General features: G+C 38.1%; 1 protein-coding gene across 3 annotated transcripts; it reads left to right on the forward strand.

The window, feature by feature from the left end:
• Positions 1-22,215, forward strand: PRPS2 (phosphoribosyl pyrophosphate synthetase 2). 3 transcript variants are annotated; one of them, XM_066571626.1, is made up of 8 exons: positions 1-122; positions 9,469-9,652; positions 12,248-12,268; positions 14,921-15,019; positions 16,063-16,187; positions 18,000-18,173; positions 20,979-21,138; positions 21,968-22,215. In XM_066571626.1, the coding sequence occupies exons 1-8, from the start codon at positions 1-3 to the stop codon at positions 22,058-22,060; spliced, it is 978 nt and encodes a 325-aa protein (XP_066427723.1). In that variant the 3' UTR covers positions 22,061-22,215. The 3 variants fall into 3 exon arrangements, with proteins under 3 accessions (XP_066427723.1, XP_066427724.1, XP_066427725.1); XM_066571627.1 differs by lacking the exon at positions 12,248-12,268; XM_066571628.1 differs by lacking the exons at positions 1-122; positions 9,469-9,652; positions 12,248-12,268; positions 14,921-15,019; positions 16,063-16,187 and adding an exon at positions 16,526-16,581.
• The last annotated feature ends 1,007 nt before the right edge of the window (positions 22,216-23,222 follow it).

Consider the following 23,222-nt stretch of genomic DNA (forward strand, 5'->3'; position numbering starts at 1 on the left):
ATGCCGAACATTGTGCTCTTCAGCGGCAGCTCCCACCACGACCTGTCCCAGCGGGTGGCGGACCGGCTCGGGCTGGAGCTGGGCAAGGTGGTCACCAAGAAGTTCAGCAACCAGGAGACCAGGTGCGTGCCCCGGCCCCGGCCCTCGCCGCGCCTCCCGTTCCCACGCCCCGCCGGCGTCACGGGCGCACCCCGGACACACCCCCGCGCCCGGCGGCTGAGGCGGCGGGGCCCGCCCGCTGTCATCGGGGCTGGCGGCGGGGCCCGCTCCGCTGTCACCCGCCCCGCTGTCACCCCGGGCTGGCGGCGGCTGTGCCGGTGCGGGACCCGCGTACGGACGGCTCGGTGCAGGTGCAGCCGCGGGAGCCCGGCGCGGAGCCGTGTGTCCCGCCCGGCGCGGTGCGGGGTGTCCCAGCCGGCACTCGCTCCTGGTTGTGCCCCCTCCCTTCCCCCGCCTGCACAAGCACCGCACCGCAGGTGTCCCTGCTCAGGGCTTGTGCCCGGCTCGGGAGCGCTCCCGTCGGGAGCTCCTGGGCCGGAGGAGGGCTGGCACGGCCCTGGCCGGGTGAAGAGCATCCTCCCTCCTGTGCGGTGGGAATGGTGTTTGCACAGGCAGCCCGTCTGCGATGTCAGGCGCATCCTGCCGCTCGCAGATAATTAACTGTGCAGTTGATGAACTTTATCTACCGAGAGATAAAAAAAATCCTATGAACTACGGTATGCCGTGCAGTTTTTTAAGTAGGTCTTCCCTACTTACCTACCTATATCTGCATACAGGCAGATATGAAAACAGGATGCTGGATTAGATTTTTAAAAGCATCTAAGTCAAATTACACTTGCAGAATTTGTTGCAACTGGTCTTTATTTTGCATTAGTAGCCAGGTGTGTGTGTGGTGCACCCATTACAGCTCCTGTAGGGCTCCACTCCCTAGTCCAAGACAGATGGTCATGCGTGAGAGTGATACAGGTTGTTGTGATCGCCTTGGCTTACTCCTCAAAGTGCAGTCATTCCAGATTCCTAGCCAGCCAAACACCAAAAGTAACTGGTAACAGTGCAAAAAATCCTGTGTGAAACCATGAGGACAGCTTGCTCACCTGGAGTCTGGGAATGTGTTTGCCAGGGCTTTTTCTATCAATATTGCCTCTCTTTGCTAGTGTGTTATCTTAGCTTTCTGATCCACCTATTTAATTTGCTCAGTTTTAATGAAGAATTTTAAATTGAGGTGACAGTGGTATGTTCACCCCATGAGCTGGTAAGACTGCAACTGCTCCTCTGTATAGGTATGTGAGTCTAGGCTGCCAGCTGATTCTGAAACACAAGTTCCTGATGTAAATAGCTGGCTAGTCTCTGAGGTTTCTTGTGTGTTTATTTTCATCTGTTCTTGTTCTGAATCTCCTGAAAAAGCATGTTTTCATTGCTTCCTTTGAAAGATTATCATGATGTGTTCTAAAATTGCTCTCACAAAGCTTGTCCTTTCCTGTCTACATTTTTGCATTCTCAGTGCAGTTGCTCTTGTTCTAGTTATGCTCACTGGCATTACTATAAACCCTCTTCCATTGGTGTTTATGCAATCTAATGTTTGCACACTCTAACTCTTCTATTCATTCCTGATTAAATGAAAGCTTAAATCTTCTCTCAATTCTTTCCAGCCCCATACTCACTTTATTGCTCTTTGATCTCCTTTCTGCATGATAAAACTTAACTTGTGTATTTGGTTGCATGAATTCCTTGCTAACTTGTCTAATTTTTTTTAATGTTTCTTCTCCAGAGACACTTATCTTAATCTGTGCTTTAAACAGCAAACAGCAGAACTAAATTGATTTAGATTTCATTCAGGGTGGAAATTTATCTCAATTTGCATATTTATTTTATAAGATAATTAAATTCTGGGCTTCAGGATACACCTATTTTTCCAGGTATGGAATATTCTCTCTACCATTAAAAAGGCAGTGGTGACTGCAGTATCTCAGTGGTTTGGCTAATCTGGTAGCGCCAGTTCATGTTTTTAGGCAAGTAGTGATGTACACATATGCAGAATGTATTTATTAGAAACATTATTTCTAGTTGTTTCTGTTGCAACATGGCAATGCTGACATTATCTTTTTTTATTTATTTTATTCCCTCAATTAAAATGGCTTAATATTTTAAACCTTTAAGTGTTTGGATTTTATTTGTTTTTCTGTTTTGTTTTACAACTTCTTTTGAGTCTAATCTGAATTTCCTGTTTCCCCTTCAGCAAGTAAAGTTGTGTCCACTACATATTATTTCAAGTAATTTTTTCAATATTCTTAGCAACTTACTTCAGGATGTTGACTTTCCAGTTTTCTAGACTAATGTATTCAATAAAAAAATCCCCAGCAATAATAGTAAGAGCATTCCTCAACAATGTATTTGAAATTAAACTACAGGTAAAGTTGATACTTATGCAGAGGGGTTCCTTGCTGAGGGATCTGGATTTTCAGTCTTTCCATACTGTTAAACTGTGTGTGTATATAAGCAAAAAATGACTTCTTCCTATATACAGTGACTCTGGTGCAGTACTTTTTAAAATTTTTCTTCCATTTTTAAATTTATAGACAAGTGTATTGGCATGATGAAATACACTTGCAGTATTGCAGAATACTAAAACCTGATAGTTAAAAAGCTCAAAGAACCTTAAACCTTCCAATGGCACTCCAGCAATCCCCCATGCAAACAGATAAGCCTGGGCCTGAGGGTCAAACTCTTGTTTTGTCAGATCTGTTAAGTTAGCAAGTTGCAGAGAAGATTTACCTTTTGTTCAAAACTCTGTTTTGCTACTTGCTGCATTTTCTTAAATATAAATGGTGCATAAATTGACAACTGAGTGCAGCCCCAGGCTTAAATCTGTGCAAAAGGTCCTAGCTGGAAGCCTTTCACTTTAGAGTTGTAATTAGTCTGGTTTGCAGAATAGAGTGGAGGGAAGAGTTATTAAATATTTTGCATTATATTTCAAGTGAAACAGGCTTTAGGTTTCAGTCCCATTTCTCAGCAGCTGTAAGTGGGTTTGAGAAACTGATGCTGAGGTTAGCCAGGGATAAGACCACCACTGACAAGCACTGTGGCTAAACAGCCAGTGCCTGTATGTTTACAGCTCCAGAACATTTAAAATAGGAAAGGCTCCTCATTTTTATCTGTACAGAGACTGGTCTATCTAGCAACAATATCACAGTCATCTTCTGATTTAGGCAATCAATATTCTTTCAGGTTCTCTAGCTGGTAAATGTAAAGCCTTTGCTGAGAAAGTGGGGAAATTGCTGCCAGACTCAATCACTGCCCCATTTTTTTCTTCCTTCCCTTTAAACTGTATGGAAATGTTTTCCTTCAGCTGGCTACTAAAAAGTCAGGCAGCCCTACCAAATGCAGCACTAGAGCTCCTCACTAAGCTCTGGTTGTGGGTGATAACTCTGTTGTGTGTCAGTTGAGTGCCAGCCACAGTGGCATGGAAGGAGCTTCGGTGGCACCACCTTATTTATCTGGCAAAATGATAAGGACTGCAGTGGGGGCTTAGTTTATCTTCTTCAAACCCCACAAACCAACTGTCATCAGCAGTTTTGAGGCTGAAGAAAGAAGAAAGAAGTCCTTAAACAGGGAGGGCTGCTGTAGCCTCAGCATCATGAAACTGACTGACACGTAGCAGATGCATACAGATATTAAACATTCTGAAGCCTTTTGCAAAATTGTCTTCAAATACACTGAGGTGGCATTTAATTAGAGTTGCTGTACAATTAAACCCCAATGAGGATATTTTTAATATACAATTAATCCCTGTGAGGATATTTTTGGTGAGTCAATTGAAAAAATATTATTAAATGTATTACTTTGTAAATAATTTTATTTTCTTTCAGGGTAGGGTATTCTTCCTTCTCTGAAGACTATTTATTTTAACTCTGCCCTTGATACACTTGTTATTCTCAAAATGGAGAAACTACTCTCAGATGGCATTCTTTTGCACACATTTTTCCTAGTGGAAGATGGTTAGTGCTGCCATCCATTCCTGTGAGATTCCTGGCTTCTTGCTGTCAGATTCACTGGCTGAAGTAAGTCTTGTAGATTTTCTTAATCCAAGAGGAAAGGAATTGAAATCCTGCCTGGCACATGTGAATTTGAAGGCTTCCTACCCAAAGCCTTATTCAACTCCTGAAGTTGGACTGTTTCAGAAATATCAAATTAAAGTGAATCTAATTTAGCTTTTGCAGAAGGAAATATGGAATGACTACAAAGGGACATTGGCTGCTTTATGGGAAAAGCTGTGCTGTTGATATGAGAGCCATTTTTTTGTGAGTAAATGAAACTTGATTTCATGGGCTGAAATGTGATCTTGGAAGTTAGGAAAAAGTAGCTGATGCTTCCCTGGAGAATCCAGGATGGGTTTGAGTTTGTATTTCACACAAAGTGGCAAAATGAAATCACTTTGTTCCATGAAGAAAGTAACTGAAAAAAAAACAAGAGCAAACCTAGAAACTTATGTCCTAGAGATTTACAAATTGTCACCTGGCTTTAAGACTTCCTTCTTAATCCCCCATCAGCATCCTGCAGTTGTCTCAGATGAGCCTTAACTCTACTGCATCTCATGTAACCTGGCCCTTTTGGGTTCAGCTGGTGTGGAGCCATGAGCTGTATCACCCTCCCTGAGGAGATGCTTTGGTATTTGCAGATCCCTGCCCATGGAATGAGCAAGCTCAGGTCACAAACTGGTGTTAGAACAGCTGAAGGCAGGAGGGACTAGGGACACATGGGGATGTGAAGTGTTTCTTCATACTGCCCAGATGCTGAGCAGGTGATTCCCAGCTGGGCTGGTTGTGGCCTGCCTCTCTCAGTGGGGACAGCTGTTTCCCTCTCTCCCAGCTTGCTTACACTGTCATGAGCTAGAGGAGGCTGGAGAAATAGATTTTACCAGCTTGGCTGGAGAAGGTAAAAATTGTTTCTGGACTGCTCACTGTATGTGTTAAAGCCACAACAGTTTTGTTTGTATAGGGAATTGAAGACACAGCAAATATGGCCATTTATTGCACTGTTCATTTCTCTGAATTGGAAAAGGACCCAAATCCTTTAAAGCTTTTGGTTTGAGACTTCCACTTATTTGACCTTGCCATATGCAGTGTACTTTTAACTTTGTGTAGATGCTAGATACTTGAAATTAAAAAACAACCTCCCCTCCAAAAAAAAACCTCAAACAAAACAAGAAAAAAAAAAAACAAACACAAACCCACAACACCACCTCCCCCACCCCACCCCCCCAAGAAAAATAAAACAAAGGCAAGCCAAACAAACCCCCCCCAATATGTGTGGATAATGGCTGACAGTCCCAGGTGTCCTGAGGTGCAGAGTTTAGTACTCAGCCTTTGAAGAGTTTTTGCACATGTTCAGACTTGTTAGACTTCTGTTTCCAAATATTTGAGGGTAGTTTTGGGCTGCAAGTTGTTAAACCCAGAACTTGCTCAAGAAAAGGTGTTTTCCTCTTGCAGTGGCAGGCTGTATGCCAGAGTGGAGGGTAACAAGATATTTCCTATTTTCTGGTGTTTACCACACCAGTGCTCTGCATCAGAGCTGGGCAGCTGTTAATGGAGATGTAGCAGAGGGCTGTCTTGGAACTGTGGAAAAGCCTAGAGCTGAGGGGACACCATGGGTGCCAGGAGATCTGGGATCCCTGTAGCCTTAAAACCAGCTCTGGCATTTTTATTGTTTCTTTCTTGCTTTGGGCTTCGCTGGTATTCAGTTTATGATGTAACATCACATCAGATGAAATATTTGCCCAGTAAGTTGAAACTCTTGGGTTGAAAGACTTTACTCTGGGAAATGTGTTCCCAGAGGTAAGAGGTCAAACGCACCCTGCTGCTCAGTGCTTGCCATTGGCTGGGTTTCAATGAGTTGCAAACTCAGCATGTGGATTTGTTTGATCACTTTTGAGATATTGATTCATTTGCACACTGTATGAGGACTCTAGACCTTCATTTTTGGCCTCTTCTCTGGGTGTTGGAAGGGCCTGAAGTACACATCTACCTTTTTAGCATCTATTTTTTTGAGAAATCTTACTTTTTATAAGCATGGCTAGAAACTTAAACTGCTGCAATTATTTTTAAAAATACATAGAGCCCTTTTTAAGTGTATAATTTTAACATCTTAGCTATGTATTTACATTATTAACCTTTGTAGTCTGGCCCTACATACTTAATCCCCTGTTTCCCCACAGCTGCTTGGTTTTTAGTTAGAACATAGAAATTTGTAATTCCCATCACTAAGTTCAGTTGGGACTGCTCTATAAATCTAGCTCAAAAGGATCTCAGTCTGTGATTACTCCTGATTCTGATTTTTGCTTAATGGATGCTTCAGTCGTTGAAATATGTTTGTAACCTAAGTGGGTTTTCTGCTGTATCCTTAATTCATGGTTGTTAGTGTGTCCAAGTTTCTACTTGTTAAATGGAGCACTCAAATCAGCCTTTGCAAGTTGAAGGCAGATACCAACACTTAAACTTGGTATTCATCATGTCCTATCTTATGTGTATCTTTCCCAGCTAGAGCCTTGTGATTCTGGATGCCAAGCATCTGGCTCAGAGTTCATTACTTTTGTTTGCTATTGATTTTGTAAATTTCCCTTTTAAACACAATTGTGTGGTGTCAGGGCTTTTAATGTGCAGGTTCTGTTGACTCTTCTTGAACAGAAATTTATTTAAACTGTTACCAAATAGGTGAATTTGATTAAATTGCATAAAACAAACAGAGCTTGTAATCTTGAGGCAAGAGCTTGTTTTTGTGTCCTTCCTCTGTGTCCTGACTATGTGAAATTGTTTAAATAACCTCATAAACAGTTAATAAGGTCATGATATAGATGGGGGAATTTAGTAGCAATGTTAGTAAGATAACTGTCACAGAGTTTGACTGCAGTTAGCTTAGTATTGTCTAATAGATACTTGAAATAAAACATTCAAATACCTGATTCTGTAGTTTATAGTCTTTTATTGGTTGCCTGAATTTGGAAAAAAAAAAGAAAGGATGGGGCAAAAAAACCCCACAAACCAAAACAAATCCTAATTGCCAATTCCCTGCCGTCCCTCCAGTTAAAAAAAAAACAAAAACAAAACAAAACCCTCCACCCAAACCCCCACCAGTGTGGTTAGTACAGGCTGTATCTGATGAAACACTTGCAATACAATGACTGGTTATCTTTTACTCTCTGGCTTGGGGAAGGTGAAATAGGCAGCTCTGTGTGTATCTGTTGGTTGAGTCCGCACAATGCCTCTCAATCTTTGAGACAGTAGATAATGAGAGATACTGATCTGTTGTACAGTTCTGTCTTGACTGGGAAATGTGACTACTCACATTTCTATATGACAAGTAAGTATGTCATTCTAGCCTTAAAAACATAGCTACACTTCTTTTTCAAATGCCCAAAGAGAGAAAGAAGTTCCGTGTTTTGTTTTCTAAGTTGTTTACAAGTTGATGTTTATTGGTAGCCCAAGATCATAAGAAAAAAATACAATTAGTATCAATGGAAAAATAACATACTATTAACCAGACCTATATTTATCTGAAAGTATATTCCTTGACCTTCTGAAAACTGTTATTTTTTAATGATGTGCATAGAAGTGACAGTTTTTAAAAAGAGTAAAACAACTCCAAGTGTTCTTTCAGTATAGTGAAATACTGAAAGAAATATAGTGAACACTAAGATCATATACTTTTGTCACTCAGCCAATGTTTTTCCTAGTATGTAATGTTAGACTGTTAAATTAGCTGTTCTTTTTTTTTCTTAAGTAATAAAATAATTTTTCTTTGGGCATATTCCAAAGGTGTGGTACGAGACAAGACTCATTATAAAGCAGGTCGGTGTAACTGCTGAGTCAGGGTGCAATTAGAATTTTTTAAAGCCCTCATGATAACCACAAAGCTATAATAATGATTGCAGCCACATCTGTAAGCTTGTGAGTAGATTCCTCACATGGAGCTGGGTTTGTGTTCAGGAGGGCTCCTACTTAAGCCTGGCTAGTTTTTTCTAATCATGTATCACATTTAGTATCTTGCTGAAAAAATGTTGTGTTGACCAAAACTTGTCCAGCTTCAAAAAGGGAAACAAAGAAAATATTTAAATCAAAACACAATTCTCTGAATGGCCTCATTCCATTGATCAAAAACTTAGAGAGGGAAATACAATTTTTTAGTCACATAATTGTTGTCTTTGTGGAATAATGAAAGCCTCAGAAAGGTTTCCTCATATATCTGCAGATGATGGTGTCCCTGACCACCTCTGTCCTTCCAGAGACCTGATATTTGATGATTTGCTTTCTTTGACCTTAAGGAATCCTGCTTGTAGCATTCTTAGGAAAAAAATGTAATCAGTTAAGGAGAAAAATTAATACAGGATCTTTGGATAGTTTGAGGCTGCAGAGAACTCAAATAGGGCAGCTGAGAGCATGTACTCAACTATCTTGATAGTGATAAATCAAATGTGTGTTTATCATTAAGATGTTTAAAAGCAGTAAATTCCTTTCTGCAGAAAGCTCATGAGTCTTACATAGCACCCTGAGAGCTGATAAACAAAACTTGTTGGACTATGTTTGACTAGAGCAAGCCTCAGCATTGAGGGACCCATTAGAGAAATTATTCTACCCACATCTGGGCATTTGGATGGTTTCCAATGAGAAACTTCAGCTTATTTGTGTCTTGGGTACAGATACAACCTTTTAAATAAGGGTTCAATATATTCCAGCATTTAATAACTGAGACTAACATAGTAGAGCATGGATTTGCACGGTCTGATCACTTAATTATTTAGGAAGTCTGTACATTTTGTGTACATAGTACATGGATTTAGGGAAAAACAAAAGTTTTTCTGTTATATTTATGTGTAAGTTTTCGAGTAACAGGTGTGAAAAGTTAGTATGGTTCAGCAGTAGATGTCTTTTGCTTGGATCTAGAATTGAGAAAGGATTACACATTCAACAGTTTTGTTTTATTTTTCCTGTTTAAGTTCAATTTAATTTTTGAATTCTGTGGTGTGAGCAGTGATTGATCCCAGGATTTGTCTTGAAATCTGTGGAAGAACAAAAAAACTTAGATACTCACATAAGGAACCAATGCACGTAAGCACAGTCAGAGGAAATAGAACTGACACAAAATGAGAGTTGAGCTGTGGCAAGCTGTTGATTAGCACCCTTCTTAGCTTTTCTGTAAGATTTTTGTCTTTTAAAAACACTTTACTTGAACATCATGGTGTAGATTTTATAGCTGTTGGTTGGTGCTGACCTGATGAAGACCATACTGGCTTATATTTAAATTGTCAAGGAGGCTCTTATGGAAATTGCTGTAAAAATCATCCTACTCTAAATGGGAAGTTTACAGAAGACCTGTGGTAGTTTGTTAAAACACAGCTGTTTTGGGTTTTCTAAAATTTTTTTAGTAATGCCTTTCCAGTACTTCAAGTGTTGAAATGATCATCTCCTGCTCTTTCAGTGTAGAGATTGGTGAAAGTGTGAGAGGGGAAGATGTGTATATTATCCAGAGTGGCTGTGGAGAAATAAATGACAACTTAATGGAACTGCTCATCATGATCAATGCTTGCAAGATTGCATCATCCTCCAGAGTGACTGCTGTAATTCCATGTTTTCCATATGCCAGGCAAGATAAGAAAGACAAGGTAGGTAAGAATTGTCATTTTGGAAGGCTTCTATTCACTTTGCTCACTTGAAGTTTTTGGAGATTAACAATTTTCATAAACATTTAAGTGATTTGAAAGATTTGATTTCCCCCCCTCCGCCCTTTTCTCTTGGTAAAATATTCAATTAGTTTATCCACAATGGATGGAGCAAGACAATAAATTAGTTTTTTTGCTTGTGCATTGATAATTGGCATGCCTTCAGTTTGCAAATATAGGTATATTCTATGTGTGTGGTCTGTTGCAGAGTACTTTGCTAGCAAACTGCATTTTATGGGATTGTTTATCCTGCTTTTTCAAAGTTTTTTTTGTTTTTAAATCCCTATTAATGTGGAGAGAACACCTTTTAAGCATTTTAATTGCATGGAATTAAATACTGAATTCAAAGTGCTGTAACAATTATGTTGGGTAGGTTTTTTCCTAGATGGTTAAACAGAGCAAAATGGAAGGAACTGATAAAATCCACAATACATAACAGAAATTAACAAACACATTATTTTATGCTGCCAGACAGATTTTAAAAAATTTATATCTGTAATATTTTTTTTTATTTACGAAGACAAGAAATTGTATGGAAACCCTATAAATGCTCTACTGATTTTATTGCCCTTTTCCTGAATTTGGTGTCATAACTGATGAATATATCAGTTCAGCCCAGTTGGTAACACAATAACAAACCCTCTGTGGGAAGTGAGACTGATTTTAAAAAAGAGAAAACTGGACTTTATCTCTACTAATGTACAAAAAAGACCCTTTGAGAGGTTATATGAATGGTACTTTTACCTAAGCTCACTTGAAAAGAAGTAATAAGAAATGTGAATTTGGCTTTAAAGATTGGATTGCAATGGTTGTGTTTTTGGAAAATTGTCTCTCTCCTTTACTTCTTGTAAATGGACTGCCCCCTCTCTTCCACTTTGGGCATCAAACCATTCTGCAAACCTGCTGATTTTTATATTCTTTTAGATTAAAAAACTAACAGGACTGAAGTAATGGAGAAGCTAAAAATAATAGCAGTTATTACAAAATATATAATAGTCAGCCTGTGATATCTAAGAACAAAACTAAAAAAAACCTATTTTCTAGTATATTAGTTCTTTAGGTGCAGGCTCTGTAGTACCATACTACTACAATGAAAGTCTACTGGCTATACTTCCAAAAATGGAATTCGGGGATGAAAATGTAAGAACCTATTCTATGCCTACATCTCTTGGTGCTTCATTTTTGCTGTGTTTTGTAGTGGATGATGCTTTCCCTTGATCAGAAGGGCTGAAATACTTTATATCAAAAGACCTTGAAAGGGTATCAATGAGCATTTTGGTGCTAAGAAGGGAAAGCATCTCACAATGTTTTAATTTCCCACTTCATATTGGGAAGTTCTGCTGTACCATCCTCTAAGTTCTTGGTGTGGGAAAAGTATGAGTATATTCCAAAATTTCCATGCATCTAAATTGTCGTGTCAAGGGGATCCAAATTTCATGTGGCAGACTTCCAGAGACATTTTAACTCTCCAGTGTGGTGGCACAGTGCACACCATCCAGGAGCATTTTGTATTTCAGAAATGCATTGGAAAGTGATTTTGATTAATAGAGATTTTGAGATATTTTTTCCAGACTGTTCTCTGTGTGTCACTGAGTTCCACAATTGTAGGCATATATTTTTTGTTGTTGTTGTTTGTGGGGGCTTTTTCCCCCCTCTGTTTTGCAATTGAGAAAATGTTTGCCATCTTTGGAAATTAACCTTGGTAGTTGACCTCTGTGTTGCAAAATGAGCTATAATGCAGCTGTCAACATTGGGCAGCTTATTGACAGGGACATCTTCCCTCCTGCTTGCATCAGATCACTTGGTCTTTGACCCATCATGAGTGCACAAGCTTTGTGTGCTGCCTGAAGTGTCAGTAAAGTGCCAGCCATTTTCTTCCTATGATCACACACAGATTTTCTTCTATGGTGGAAGACGTTGCTGTAGTTTGCTTGACTTTGAATTGAAGCAGTATAATCTTCAGTACATGGATGTTGTTTTCTAGTTTGAATTTAAGTTAGTGGCTTTAATTCATTATGAACTAAATAGACTGAGTCCTTGCTGCTTAAAATAAGCATGTATTTGTCATACCTCTGGTGCAGTTATGATTTCTGAGAACAATGAAAGTGCTCTTCATTTATTCATGTAAGGAAAGGGCCTTGTAGCAAAAATCTTAGTCTGAGCAATTTAATCTACTCTGAAAATTTTAGCACTAAACCTGAACTATCTTTAAATGAGAAACAGATAAAAAAAAAACAAAAACAAAGGCTTACTGAGAATGATAAAAAAGTCAGTAAATTAATTTAGATTCAGTCAAGTGCTGCCCTAAACTAGAATATTTCTGATGCACAAGCTAGGTAAACTTAAAAATAGCTCAGATGTTTCTGTGCTTTGACTATAACTGCATTTATGCATCCTCTAATTATGCCAACCTTCCAAGCTGTGGGCAGGAAACATTTATGTAGGATGCTGTAGAGATGCCTTTGAGATAAGTTAGAAGTAGTGACAGATGAGTTTGGTGTTCTACAGCTCACATAACTTTGTTTTTTTGATTTGTAGAAGGGGTCCGTGGAGCGTTGGGTAGGTATAATTTATTTATTTTTTTTTTTATCTAACACTACGCATTTCCATTAATATGGCCTTAAAGGGTGAAACTTACTGGGTTACATTATGTATAACTAGGAACATTTTCAGTTTCACTTCTTGATTTCAGTTGTGTTTCACCTAGGCCATGACAGTAATCCTGTGGAATAATTGATACAAGAAAACCCCTAGATTTAGTTTAAAAATTATTTGGATATTCAAGATAATGGCTGTCAATTTCTGAGGCTTCAAAGTAAATCTCTAATTTTTGAGATTATAAATTTGGGTAATGCATTAGTGAACATTCAGTATCCATACACTTCACAACTGGCTTTCTTGGAAGTGAAAGTTCCAGTTATAAATCTTTGGGCTTTCTTTGATTTCCTTTCTTTTTTTTTTGTTTTTTTTTTTCTGTTCAGTGTGCATGTGATGAATATTGAGCAAGACAATGTACTAAGATGCTTAAAGGCAACAGAGCTTTGATCTTAATGGACAACTTTTACTTTCAGCTATGTGTCCTTTGCACAGTTACTCTTGTGGTGTTGTTTATATTAGCTTTGTGGATTCCTCCTGCCACTGGTAATTCAAGTGATTTTTTTAACAATTTCATTTCTGTAAATAATCTAATGCTGCATTTCACTCTAATAATTCTGAAAATAATCTAAAATTACATCAAAGAATTGAACAATGAATACTGTGAATCTGGGTTTTCACCTCTCTCATCAGAAGGGAACCTTACAAACTATGTTATAAGGAAAATCATGAGTTCTCATTCACCTTTATCATCCAAGTTTCTGAATAATGAGGTCAGGTTGAATGAGGTTCCCATGAAGGGACGTGTCTAGCCTGGAAAGATAGGATAGTACAAGCAGGAGAGCAAACCTCTCATTTCAGATTTACCTGTTAGTCCAGCTTTAAACTAGAGTTTTGGAAAGAGCTGGTAAGAGAACACTGCAACAGAATGAAAAGAGTAGATAGTATTGTTAGATGTTGACAGAGATTTGAGAGTATTTTGAAGTCCAGCTTAAAAATGTCAGGTGCTAAAATGAGCTGAAGTGATGAAGTGATCAGGAATTCAAATGGCATGAACAAAAATCTGCTACTAATAATAGAAATATCCAGAAAGCTTTGGACAACTTACAGAACTGAATGAACTTACTTAAATGAAGAGCAGTGTTGTTCTCAGTAAGTGAAAAATCAACTGTGCTGAAGCAGTAATGATGATGAACTCAGTTCTGAAAGTGATATGCATCTGAATTGCAGAGATCTAGAGAAGTGCTGGCTGTTGCATCTGCTTTCTGTGTGTCTTACCCTGACAAAATGGTGGTGATGTTCTGTGAAACACAGCACCCAAAAGGGATGGTTTCCAAAATGAAGAATTTCAGTAATTATGGTGATAAACTTGATCTGGCCATAAAAAAAGACTGCAGTATCTCAGTTTCTATTCTGGAAGTGTTGTCAATCTGCAGGTTAAAACAGAGAAATGCCCAGTGTCCACCTAAACTAGGAACAGTTTTGATGAAAATATTGGCTTCCTGATAGGACACAGATGGAAAAGCATCCAGGCTAAATTGTCAGTGATTCAGCTCATTGTCACTCATGCCCTTGAGCATCAATGGAAGGAAAGCAGAGGTACTCTGTAATTGTGGGCTGGAAGGAGAGGAAGTTCCTGGGAGGTGAAATGAGGCTGTTTGATAAAGAGATGTAGCAGGAGAGAATACTGTGCCAGCAGAAAGCAGTCTGATATTGAGATGGGAGCTCTGACTTGCAGTTCTGCCTTCATGCTAATGTTATTGCCAGCTATTAGCCTTATTTAAAGATTAGCAAAAGAAAGCAGGAGGTTTTGTTTAGTGCAGAGAAAACTGCCTAGGGAAACACAGGTTTTTACAGAGTTTAAAAAAATGAAAAAACTTTGGAGTAGCTAAAAAAAAGTGAGGTAACTTCCAGTCAGAGTTTCCTTTTTTTTTTTGCTTGTTCGTTGTTCTGCATCCTTGATGCTTTTAAAAACCTCTTGACATTGGCATTAACTTTGCTAATAAGATTTTTATTCTTCTTTCATTCTTTCTACTTAGGATTTCTTCATCCTCCCCTGTGCCTTTTGGGAGTTCTAGACTCCTAATTGCATCCAGGAATTAAACATAAATTAAAAAAAAAAAAAAGTCAGGGTTAAAGACCCCTGCCAACAAGGATCTGCTACAAGCTTTACTGTGTTATGAAGAAATGCTTGATACTAATATTGTTTTAAAGCAGTGTTCTCAAAAGTTGGGTCCATTTTGCCTTCCATCTTCGGATTTTGCAAGGTTTCTTAGAACAAGATAGAATTGAGTATTTCTGTGGAGTAGAGAAGTGAAGTTAGCTGAAACTTTTAAGTAGAAGAATTGGAAAACTATATCCCAAGTTTTATCTCTTTAATACAAAGCATTATTAGGCAGACTGTGCAAGCTGATTTAGATCTTCCTAAATGCTTTACTGAGTTTCAAAACCCTAGTAACAAGATTGACAGGCTGGTTTGACTAAAATTCTGAAGCTTTCCATATCTAGATTCCAAATATTGTAAAGGAAAAAAGCAAGAAAAATAGCTAATCTTCTGATTCCTTGCATCTAGTCAAAATATTTCTTAAATGTAAATGTTTGTGCTTTATTTCTCAGAGCCGTGCACCAATCTCTGCAAAACTTGTTGCCAACATGCTGTCAGTGGCAGGGGCTGACCACATCATCACCATGGACTTGCATGCTTCTCAGATCCAGGTTGGTTCTTACCTGCTGTCCTAGAAGCTCTACTGAATTAATGTGACAAGCTGATAGTAATTCTCTGTGGCTTTGGTCATTATTTTGAAAGGCTATGTACAGAACTGTGAGGGTTCAGAGAAAGTCTTGCTACCTGTGTCTAATGAAACTCCATTTTAGAAAGAGACCAGTCTCAATTTTATGGGGTGATTTTGCAGTTACTTCAAATAGTTGTGCATTGGAGCTTTGGTAGAATTTGCCAAGTCTAATGTAAGAGCTTCCAGAATATAAAATATACTGGCTTGGGGCAAATTCTCTTAATCTTAGCCTTGTCATAGATTATAGTGTTGCCCTAGGTAGAGTTTTGTTGTTACAGCCAAGGGTGTAATATTTTCTTAAAAGAAGTGGAGATGGAGCCTGGCAACCCTTATCTGGCTTACTGATGAATCCAACAAATCACAAAACCTTTGCCTCAGACACAGAGCAGACATAATTTGTCATTCTCATGTGTACCTTGTTTTAAGAGAACTTCTTTTTTACAGAAAACACCAAATCTTTCCATTCTGGCGCTCCATTTAATCAGAATTTCTTATTATGCTAGATGGCTGTCACATAAATAAAAAGGTCTAAACCAGATTTCTTGTTTTTACAACCTGTACCTAGATTCCATTTTGGTTTGAGTCCTCCCCATGTTGAAATACTGCTGTTACTGTCAGGCAGTTGAAATTTATGGAAGTTGAGTATTATTCACTGGATGTTTTGAGAGCTTTTCACTAGCATGAATTTACTTGAGTGCCTGAAGGTGATCATCTTTCCTGATTTTTATATCAATTGAGAACACCTGTTTCCTTTTTCACTCCTCTTGGGTGATATTTTTCAAGACCTTAATGTTTATTTGACTTCAGCAGCATTTGACAGTAGTATCAAAAGCAGAATTGGATCAGTGTAAAATACTAATGAAGTTCTGCCATTCATGATAGGCAAAGGCTTGATTCTTTCCCTTTGTCTTTGTTCCAGGTGAGATACAAAAACATATTCATTAAACTCTTTCTCTTTTGGACTAGGGTTTCTTTGACATTCCAGTAGATAACCTGTATGCAGAACCTGCAGTCCTGCAGTGGATTAAAGAGAACATTCCTGAGTGGAGAAACTGTATCATAGTCTCACCTGATGCAGGTGGTGCAAAAAGGTACTATACAAGCCTAAACCAATTAGTTTTACATATAGTTAGTGATTAATGATCTTGTTTGTCTAGTCTTCTATATTTCTCTATGAATTATGCAAGATAAAGGGTACATCACTGATGAATCCAACTGCATAGAAACAGAACCAACTACTTCTTCCAATGCTGTTCATGCTTGAAAGCATTCAGGAGCTTTCTATACTCTAAAGAAGATATTTTTCTCTCTCCCTGGATATGGCCTCATTACCTGAATCCCTCCACCAGAGGGAAGAGATTTTCCCTGCTGCTTGCTTCTTTAGCCAAGTTGCTGCACCTCTTCCTGCTTCGCTCTGGAATTGCCTAAGCTTCCCTTCTCTGTCAAGGCATATGGCCTATTCCCACTCTACCTGCTGGCATTTAGGTAAGAGCTTGCTTGACTCATTTCTTTTTTCTTTACATTATTGCATTCCAGATGTAAACCTGCTGACCCCCAGTTTTGCACTATAAATACTAGAAAAAGGGAATGAAAGTTTGAGTGGCAAAGGGTAAAAATAGAAAACTTAGTTCATTGGAGGCTTTCTTCATTCACAGCATGTGTTACTCATTTAGCAGACTCTGTTTTATTTGGTATTGATTGAGCATAAACCAATGCTAAAGCTCAGAAGCAGGCTGGCTGGTGAGGTCATAAAGCATGCTATTGAGGCAAAATGCTTATTCTCAGGTTTTATTGCTCATGCTGCTGCTGCAGAGGGAACAAAGACAAATGAAGTAAGACTCCTGTAAGCCCATAGCAATTTAAATGTCTGAAATGTAGTATGGGGAAAAGTGTGAAAAACTGTCATAATTTGATTTTAATTGAAGTCCTTGAGTCTTCAATTAAGTTGTGAGCATTCATCTTGTAATGATTTGGAACTCCTAGTTGGTTTTTGTTTTTTAGATTAATCAAATTAAGGATGTGAAGAACATAGAAAGAATTCTAAAAGATCACTTAGTTAAATTTCTTTGTTCCTATCAGGATACAGTTATTTTTGCATTTGGTTTTATGTTGGTTTTGTTTTTAATGCAAAATACAATCTTTACTTAGAATTCAAGTCAGAAGACAGCATTTTTCCCCTACCAAATATTTTTGCATTATCAAATTAATGATAGAAGTTTATTTTTCGAAGATCACTCTCACTGTATTTAGTATTGATAATAAAAAAAACAAATTGGAAAAAGGCAATCAGAAGTCTGTAACAAGTGAAGTTCATTATTAGATGTTTGTTTGGCCACCAGAGGTCACCCTGAAGAGTTTTAAAAGATCTTTGTCAAGCAGAGGTATGCTAGGGGAATTATTAATGAAGTAAGCTACTTGATTACTAGTCAAGTACTGTGAAAAGAATTATTAATCACTATTAACTTGTTTGGGTTTTTTTCCCCTTTGGCTTGGTTTCAAACACTGCAGTGGTATTTTCCAGTTAGAGTGTTAAAGTGCACATTCCTGTAGGCTTAGCATTTACTTCCCCCTACTTTAAATTACCTAGTGTGACTGGTATTGCAGCAGCTTAATCAAAGCTTGTGAATAGCTGAAATGTTTTCAAAGCCAGGCACTAAATGACAGAAAACCAGAGTCAACTCAATTAAAAAACTGATTTTTGGGGTATAGCTTAAGACACTCTGGTTCATAATTAGCAATGAATTAAGATTGCTTCTACCTGTCTCATTCCTTGCAAAAGTTTTTGCTGTGGTAATTTGAAAGCCAGGAGACAAAAACTGTGTTTTGTGACAAAAACATTTGTATGACTGTTTTTTCTTTTAAAATGGTTCTCTAAACATGGTGTATTTCTTCCTGTAACTTAGGGTTACTTCAATTGCTGACAGACTGAATGTGGAATTTGCTCTCATTCATAAGGAAAGAAAGAAGGCAAATGAAGTGGACAGAATGGTCTTGGTCGGTGATGTGAAAGACAGAGTGGCAATTCTTGTTGATGATATGGCTGACACATGTGGCACAATATGTCATGCAGCAGACAAGTAAGTGTTATTATGATCTGTCTCACTGCAGTGTTCTCACTCACGGCACAGCTGATGGATACAGTTGTCCTCAAAGCCTATAACCCAACCTGACCTCTCTAGTATGAAGTCATTCCGACCCTTGAATTGATAGGGTCACAGTTCTGTGGTTCAGCAGTGTCCTTCTTTAGAACATGAAATTGAGAAAATATTTACAGAAATATATGATCTGTACCTAGGAAGAGCACAGAATAAATAAAATGTCATAACTTGAGAAGGGCTTGGGCCTTTCAAGTGCACTTTACAGTTCCAAGGCAGGAACCAACAGCTCAAAAATCATTCCCTCCTTCAACCTCATCATGGAGCCTTTCCACTCTTCTTAGGCAATCTTTAACAAAGCTTTACTGGATTTTACACTGCAAAGTATTTTCACCATAGTGTCCAATGCAAATGTAATATTACTTTTCACTGTACATCTGTACAAGCATAAAACTACTTTCATATGGGGAGGTGAGCATAAGTTTTCCTGTCTTCTGTCTGAAAGTTGGTTGAAGAGTTCTCATTTCCCTCTTGACTTGAGTAACTTGAGTTTGTTCAGTCTTTCCACAAGGTTTGTAGACTTCTGCTCAATTGTGACACCCTCTGGATTCCTTCCAGCTGTTCTGCTTCTTGAAGAGGAGCTTGTGAATGTAGACTCACTATCCTAACTAAGGCTCTAGCAGTGGTACTAAGGCTCTAGCTGAGTAGAAAGGATTATTTATGGTTTTCCAGGTGCCTTTATGCTGGTACTTTTCAGGTTAGTAGTAAGGCTGGCTTGTGTTAATCTCGTTCTCAAGCAGCACCCCAGGTCCTTTTCCACCAGACAGCTTTTCAGCCTCTCTTCCCTGAGCCTGTTGCACTTCATGGGGTTGTTGTGACCAAAGTGCAGACCTAGGACTTGGTCTTATTGAACCTCATACAAATGGCCTCAGCCCATTGATCCAGCTTGTCCAGATCCCTCTGAAGAGCCTTCCTGCCCTCAGGCAGATCAATGCTCCCACCCAACTTGGTGTTACCCGCAAACCTTACTGAGGGTGTCCCCACTCTGCTTGTGCAGACCCCTGATGATGTCAAATGGGTTTGGCCCTAGGGGAACCCCACAAGTGACTGGCTGCCAGCTGGAAATAACTCAATTCACTACCACTTTCTGGCCCAGCCATCCAACCAGTTTTTTACCCAGTGAAAAGTATACCTGTCCAAGCTACGAGATACAGATTTCTACAGGGGAATGCTGTGGGAAATGGTATGAAAGCAAAAAGTGAGTTAGACATTGTTCTTGGTGGTTTGAAGTAAAGTTAATCTCACAAGTTTACAGTCTTTAGTTGCAGACTTGCTATTTGTACCTACATAAAGGATGTCAAAAACTCACATATAGTCTTGTGTTTCTTTAATTTTTCATGGAAATTTGATGAAATTTTGCAGAAATGTTGTGTAGTTGTTTGCTATCTGCATTCTAATCTGCATCATACCTCAAAGTATTCTTTTAGGCTGTGCCCTTTGCAGATCAAAATCACAAATTGCCTAGCCAACATCTTTTTAATACTCTTGTGCATAGAGGAAGTTAGTTCCTGTCAAAAACCATTATTTCTTTCCTGTTTTGAAAGAAGTACTCCTTTTCCTACAGTACATTTCTAGAGACAAAATTCTAAAACTGTCAATCACCTTCAATGTATCTGCAATGTTCACTAAGAAAGATGCTTTTGCTTCAGTGATTCTGCCTTGTGTTGTGTTCTTGGCATGAACTAGTTCTTTTCATTAATGTCAAATCCAGGTGGGATGTATTTTGTGTATAATAAGACCCATGCACCAAAATACTCCCTAAACTCCTTTTGCCTCAGCAACCTAGATGCATATCAAGCAGATGAACTAAGGAACATATTTTCAGATACAACAAATCAACTTGCTTAAGTACAAACTCAAGTACACACACTTGGTACACGCTCACCCTGTTGTAATGGATATACCTTCTAGGCTGCAGGTACTAAATGTAGTGCTGAAAATGACCAGAAAATTTGAATTCTGTTAAATCATTCAAAATGAGAAGATGTTTCTGTGGTTTTGTCTTTTTTTTTCCTCTCTTATGCTTCCTCCTGTGCCTTTGTGATGATCTGATAAAATTCCTCAGGGCCTCTGTTTCTAAGGCTAGAGAAGCAGTAGGACATAGATGAGCATCTGGAGGCATTGAGGCCATTAGAAACTAAATTAGGATATTTTAAGTCATTCACAAGAGGTGTTCTAGTTCTTTGATTTATACGTTTTTCCTCCTCATGTATCACTTCACTGAGTGCTTGGATCAGCAGCATGTCTTCCCACAACCTTGCAGTAAGCTACGGTTTTAATCATTAACATTTCTTCTTCCTCGGAAACTCCTTCCAAGCAGAACTGTTTGAATTGCAAATGAAAATAAAGGTGGACAATAATGGAGGCACAATGGAGTTGTGAATACTACCATCCAACCTATTTAATTTTTTTGCCTGGTTAAGATAGAAAGCTTGTACTGGATTTCATTTTTATGTTGTTCTGGTATGGTCAAAAGTGCAGCATTGTAGATTAGTAACACTGCTGCAAATAAGAACTTCTAAATTAAATTTATAATTTTTGTTGGGGATTTTTCTGAGACAATTCAAACTTCTTCAGGTTATATTATACAAATATCAGAATTATTTTTTAGATATTTATATGTAGGACTTCGTAAGTGAAATGCATTTTAGAGATTTGTATCTGGCTTCATCTATAACCATATATGTACACATGCATCACAGCATGCTATTGTTGTGTGTTCTACAGGTTAATGTCTGCTGGAGCTACCAAAGTTTATGCCATTCTGACTCATGGCATCTTTTCTGGTCCTGCCCTCTCTCGGATTAATAATGCATCGTTTGAGGCTGTTGTGGTAACCAACACAATCCCCCAAGAGGAGAAAATGAAACATTGCCCAAAAATACAGGTACAGTGGTGTTATGTCATTTCTTTAGACACAGGATTTGTATTTTACTGCTCACTGGTGCTAGAATTTGTGCCTTGAGAAACATTTTGCCAAAACATGCTAAAGAACTGTTTTAAGGGAATTCAGATAATATAATAGGGCACTTCAAAATATTTGGTATTTGCCACACCTTGAGTATGCTTGATTGTTGAAAGAGTGACAAATGTAAAATTGAATGGGTTTTTCTTCTTTTTTTTTAATCAATATTATTCATACAATATTTGCATGTAGGACTTTAGTCATTCTGTTGAGGAGGCCACAGAAATCTTAGGTGACATTATTTTTCCTTGAAAAACACAAATGGATTTGTTCTAAAAAGTCACGTGTCCCTTTTGGAGGTTTTCCTTAGTATAGAGTGGAGCAAAGCATAAAGGATTGAGGTTTTAAATGCATTACTGGATTTTTTAAAGGCTTAACATTTGGTATTTATTGAAACAGGGCAAGCACTTCAAAAGGTGTACTTCCTTTAAATTGTATTTATGTCAAGCAGACACTGCCATCTGATGGCAAGAATAGTGGGGCTTTTTGACAACATGCCCTTTGTCAGAAGTACTCAACAATATGAGTGTTCAGTGATCATAGTCAATTCATTCTTACTCAATTTTTGAGTTCTTATTTGGTATTATTGCAGTTATTATGTATATATTCAATACCTAAGCTTTAATGTTTTATTACTTTCTAGAAATAAAAGCTACAAAGGTAGATGGACTGTTTGTTTATATGGCTCTAAACTGCATAGTTTATTGCTCTTGGCATGCCATCAAATTTTTCTTCTCAATTTTTCTTTCAGTTTATTGACATTTCCATGATCCTGGCAGAGGCAATTCGAAGAACACACAATGGTGAATCAGTGTCTTACCTGTTCAGTCACGTCCCCTTGTAACTGCAGGGGATTCCACTGCATCTTTGCAAAGGTCTCTTAAGCTAGCACTGTTTTTAACTATGCACATCAACCATGAGAAATTATTATCTTTGTACAATTCGAGAGCTTGTATGTTTAATTATCATATTTGTCTTGTAATTACCATTTGTTCTTTGTAAATGGGCAATAAATCTCCATCTTGCAGAAAACTTAAGAATTCTCTTGAGAGTCTGGAAGTCTTGTGTGTTGTGCAAGTTCTTCTATGTGCCTGTTCTCACATTTGGCTAACTGCTGTGTCAGATCCATTTTTCTATACAGAACTACAAACTGTTCACAGAACTTAACAGGATGTCCATGTGTAAGATCATTCTCTGTGTTAAGCTAAATGCTACAGACCTTTCTTGTATCTATTAATCTGTTGGACAAACAGCTGGGGTTTTTTGTTTATGTTTAAGTACCATGAAAAGTATTTTGTAAGCCCTAATATGTAAAGGTCATGTTAATTTTGAGGAACTGTTAACATACAAATAGTATCACCTGTTTGATACACCTAATGTTCACCTTTTTCCCCACAAGATATTTGGGGCTGCTGTTTTCTTTTGTAAAGCTCTCATCACATTAAATTGTTTGCTTAACATCTATTCTGTAAAGTTGCTGTCTTGTAAGATTGATGTTTCAGTATTATTAATATCACTTGTCTAAACAATGACCAAACTTTGATCATGAGCAGTTTGGTGTAAATTGCATTTTTTCCTCTGTCATTTTAGACATTCCCTGATTGTGATGATAGGAATAATTTTATACAAGCTTTCCTGTTAATATTATAAAGATTTATTGTGCCAAGTCCAAACAGAAAATTAAATGCACTTAGACTGGTCTGTACCATGGTTGAAAAGTATCTGAAAATACAGGGGTTTTCAGCTTCCAAAGTCAATGGATCTTCTCCAAATTCCTGTTACAAAATACCACAATACTTCACTGTGCAGTGAGTGAACTAGGCTACAGTAACAAATCATGAAAGCTTTAACATTAGAGAATTAAAATTGTTATGAAAACAATTTTTCCTGTTGTATTATGGGACAGCTTATGGTTAAACATGGGTAATGCAGTCAGTAATGGATTAGGGCAGGGGGTTGGGACTCAAAATTGTAATTTTGTAATTAGGTCTTTGAGTCCTTTTATG

This window comes from Molothrus aeneus, chromosome 2 (assembly GCF_037042795.1).
Source record: "Molothrus aeneus isolate 106 chromosome 2, BPBGC_Maene_1.0, whole genome shotgun sequence".
NCBI classification, from domain to species: Eukaryota; Metazoa; Chordata; class Aves; order Passeriformes; family Icteridae; genus Molothrus; species Molothrus aeneus.